At 34.8% G+C, this 4,544-nt stretch overlaps 1 protein-coding gene across 1 annotated transcript; it reads left to right on the forward strand.

The window, feature by feature from the left end:
- Positions 1-85: 85 nt before the first annotated feature.
- LOC107709795 (serine/threonine-protein kinase H1-like) lies at positions 86-4,415 on the forward strand (the record flags this gene model as incomplete). Its single annotated transcript, XM_016514416.1, has 3 exons — positions 86-592; positions 2,146-2,902; positions 4,360-4,415. Coding segments are annotated over exons 1-3 (1,085 nt in total), but the record flags the coding sequence as incomplete, so codon positions are not given.
- Between the last annotated feature and the right edge of the window lie 129 nt (positions 4,416-4,544).

Consider the following 4,544-nt stretch of genomic DNA (forward strand, 5'->3'; position numbering starts at 1 on the left):
TATATATATATATATATTTATGGATTCATTCATAGGTGATCAAGCTTTCTTTGTTTTGTTACAGGGCAATGATGGTGTTGTTAAAAGACCCCTGAAATAGCCGTGGATCAAACAGCCGTCACTCAGGTGTGAGTTGTTGCACTTGTGCTGAAAATGCAGCAGTCATGTGCAGGTGCGCAACAGCTGCTCTTCAAACCAGCCCAAAGACATGCGTCCATTAGGAGGATCTGTGAAGGTTTATTCACTTAGGCAAGTGTCAGCCCATCTAACAGCATCTGGATGGATTATTTCCACGCATCTCACCCTGTAAAGTGTTTATAATGGGAAGTAGTTCTGGCAAAGTGTTACCTGAGCCCCCTAAAAATGGATATTTTTGCCTTCTCAATTCTGTTGTGAACTTCAAGAAACAAGAGACTGACAGGGAAAAGTGTAAAGAGAAACAACAAGCTTGGCTTTGGAGGAGGAGAAGTGACAGAAGGGCTTCCCGAGGAGGAATATCAGAAGGAGTCAAAGAATCGGTTCATCTGGAGGAGCGGATGACGAATCCTAACACAAAGTTTCGTGCAAAGTTTGATCCACGCGTCACAGCGAGGTACTTATGTTGTGTTTCCAGAATAGCATCTGCCGTACTGCAAAAATAATACAAGTAGTATGGAGAATGTACGCTATATTGTGAACAATATGTGAATTTTCTGTATGCATTTGCAAGTTAAGCCAAAGTTTTGTTTTATACACTACCAGTCAAACATCTGGAGGCGGTACACTTTAAAAATATATATATGTTTTTGAAAGAAGTCTCACCAAGTCTGCATTTATTTGATTTAAAAATACAGTAAAAACTGTATGGATGTTAAATATTATTATGCCTCTCAAAAGTATGCAGTAAGCACAAAGCTAGTATTTCATTCCTAACATAACCTTTATGAAGAATTCTTCACAATGCCATAAACGTTATTATTTTAGACTGGATGGCAGAATTAAGATATCAAACATGACGTGTCAATTACAGATCCCTGCTATAATTAAATGCTTTATTATATTTATTAGTTCACCAGTGCCACTCACAGCATTTAATACCAGCCTAAAAGTAATAATGAAATCTAATTTATGAAATAATGTGGTGTAATTTAATTTGATGCATCCAATTACAGCAACACAATAGTCTCTCATAGCAGATGCTTCTGTGCATATTAAAGTTAACTAAAATAAAACCATTAAAAAAAACTATTTTGTTACTTGAAATGAAATAAACTAACTTAAATGAAAAATAAAATGTATAAAAAATTTTTTTAATCAAAACCTTATTTTAATCATGCTACTACAATTTCTCATTTTCATTTAGTTTAACATGCATGGTTATTATAGTTAACTACAACTAAAATGTAAACCATAAAACATTTGTTACGTTAACTGGAATTAAAATAAATAAAATAAAATACAAAAAGACCTTAAACTTATTTTATGTCAGATATCTGCCAAGGCAACATTCTCAATTGTATTAGTTTAGGTTGATGTAAAAAAAAATTATAATAAACATATTAAATAAATAAATAAAAATTACAAAAAGCACACAAAACAATTACTAAAAATTTACCTAAAATGAAAACAGAAAATATGAAAATAAAAACTAATTTAAAATATTAATAAAACTAATACTATGAATAACCTTGTAACTTAATCGACTAAAAAACCAAAACTAAAATAAAAAATAATAAAAACTATATCAACATATTTAAATAAATAAAAAAATGGTTACACTCTATTTTAAGGTGTCCTTGTTACAGTGTAATTATACATTTAAGTACTGAGTAATATTAATTAACTACATGTACTTACTATATGAGTACGTGTAACGTGTAACAAGGACACCTTAAAATAGTGTTACCAAAAAACTAATAAAATGACAAAAATGCACAACAAAATTATTTTAAAAATAACTAAAATTAAAAAGAAATTGTAAGATATAAAAATAAAAAATAATAAAAAATATTATAAACTATTATATAAAACGTAAAAATGACAAAAACTCCCAACCAAATTATTAAAATTGTCTCAAATTAAAATTTAAAATGCAAAATAAAAAAATGAATTCTTAATGACTAAAAACAGTAATGGTATCTCACAGGTGTTCATATCTTGTTTTAGGTATGACATCAAGGCTCTGATCGGCTGCGGCAGCTTCAGCCGCGTGGTTCGTGCTGAGCACAGACGCACACGCCAACCCTTCGCCATAAAACTTCTGGAGGTCAAAGGTCGTGAGGGTCACGAAGCCTGTCAAGCAGAGCTCAGGGTCCTGCGACGGGTGAACCACAGCAACGTCATCAGCCTGGCTGAGGTGTTCGAGACGCAGCATCGCGTCTATCTGGTTCTGGAGCTGGCCACGGGAGGAGAGCTCCTGGAGCGCGTGGTCGCCCGAGGAACCTTCAGAGAACGGGACGCCACCAAGGCCTTGATGATGGTGTCCAGCGGGCTGCGCTATCTACACACGCTGGGCATCATCCACAGGGACCTCAAACCCGAAAACCTGCTGTACTACCATCCGGGACAGGACTCGCGATTGATCATAACAGACTTTGGACTCGCTTGCTGGGAGAACAAGACGACGGTTTCATATCAAAGCAGAGAAGATACAGCTGTTATGACTCAGGATGCACATTTTGACTCTGTAGATGTTGAGAAGAGCTGTCAGGCTAAAGATTGGGCTGTGAGGACACTCTGCGGCACGCCGGAGTACCTGGCCCCTGAGATGCTGGCGCGGAGACCCTGTAGCAGCGCTGTGGATATGTGGGCGCTGGGAGTCATCACTTATATCCTGCTGAGCGGCTCGCTGCCCTTCGACCAGAGCAGCCGACCGCGTCTCTTCAGGGCCATTCTCAGGGGCAGCTACAGTTTCCATGGAGATGTGAGTGTCACAATGCTTTTCCTCACGCAATATGTGTTTTTATTTGTGAGTTTAAAGGAACAGTTCAGTCAAAATGAAAATGTGCTGAATTTACCCTCAGGCCATCCAAGATGTAGATGAGTTTGTTTCTTCATCAGATTTAGAGGAATTTTATTAATTTTTTTAAAGAATATCATTTATTGATAATTACAATTTTTTTTTTAATGTTTTACACTTTTTCTAACATTTTGTCATATTAATATTGATGATTCTTATTGTCCTGTTGCTTTGTATAACCTTTTGAAGAATCCCAATGTTAGAAATTAATGGATGAAGTTTATTTTTTAAACAAAAACATGGATTGCATTTCTACTTTTAGTTTAGCCACTTCAATTACATCACATTTCAGCAAGGATTTTTTACTATTTATTTGTGTTTGTTTGTTTGTTTGTTATCTAATTGTAATTATTGGTTGTAATATTTACAAAATAATTATTCGTTATTTGTTTTTTCAAAATTATAATTTTTTATTAGTCAATATTTATGTTTTGTTTTGTTTTGTTTTGTTGCTTTGTTGTTTTGTTTTTGTTTGTTTTGTTTTTTTGTTTTGTTTTGTTTTGTTAGAGAGAAAGAAAGTTCATTCCAAATAATTATTCCAGGTAATTGTGTATTATTCTAAATGTAGGATGTTTACAATGTGCCATCTTCCTGTTTGTCGCTCATCCAATTTATAATCATAATCACCTATTTTATAAACTTTTTGCAATTCACAGTGTTTACTCTTGCATTTTTTTTCTTGTTTTTCGTCCTGTTTTACCATAGAATAAAATCCTCTGAGTGCTTCTCTTATGCCAGAGATAGTTATTAACTTCAAATTAGCGATGAGTCACAGATCTATTGAGAACCGCTGACATTTATTGACTAATGTCCTCACATTCAAACGGCGACGAGGCGAAAATGCCATGTTGTATATCTAATGCAGCTTAAGAGGCAGAAGCGTCAGTGGCACAGGTCATTGGTGGTCAGAAGACGGCGGTCCGGCCTCCATGCCGGCAGAACCCGTGTCTGTGTACGCAGTGACATTTACAGCCATAGCTGTGCTGTGTTGGCTCTCAGACCGGTAATGAGTTGATGCTGTTCTAAACACAGACTGAATGCAAAACCAGCAATGAATCGATTTCATGCAGGAAAAATGTGGGCAGGAGGGTTTGCTGGACTGAGTTACAGACTTACTGAGTTACTGATTCAGAGATCAATATAAGGATTCTGCTAAAGATTTTTCATTACTTGGGAGTCTTTTCAAGACTACTGAATCACGCTCATATCTGTCAGAACAATCTCTCCAGACAAGTGGTGTTAATCTGAAAAGGTCTTATTTTTTATTTATTTAAAGGAAATGAAATGTTCTTAGATTTTTGCATTAAGAGATTTGTATGTATTATGAAAACATACTGAAACCTTCTCTGAATATTCTTTAGAAGGATCCCAATGTTAGAAATGAATGGGGTTCAGTTTTAACGGCGCATTTTAAATGGTGTGTATTAAATACACATACACACATTAAACAGCTGAGGTCAATAAATAAAATAAAATAAATCTAGATAAAAAAAAAAATATATATATATATATATATGTACATGTACATATACATACATACATACAT

The sequence above is a fragment of the Sinocyclocheilus rhinocerous genome, unplaced genomic scaffold (assembly GCF_001515625.1).
Source record: "Sinocyclocheilus rhinocerous isolate Xijiao unplaced genomic scaffold, SAMN03320098_v1.1 scaffold5192, whole genome shotgun sequence".
Taxonomy (NCBI): Eukaryota; Metazoa; Chordata; class Actinopteri; order Cypriniformes; family Cyprinidae; genus Sinocyclocheilus; species Sinocyclocheilus rhinocerous.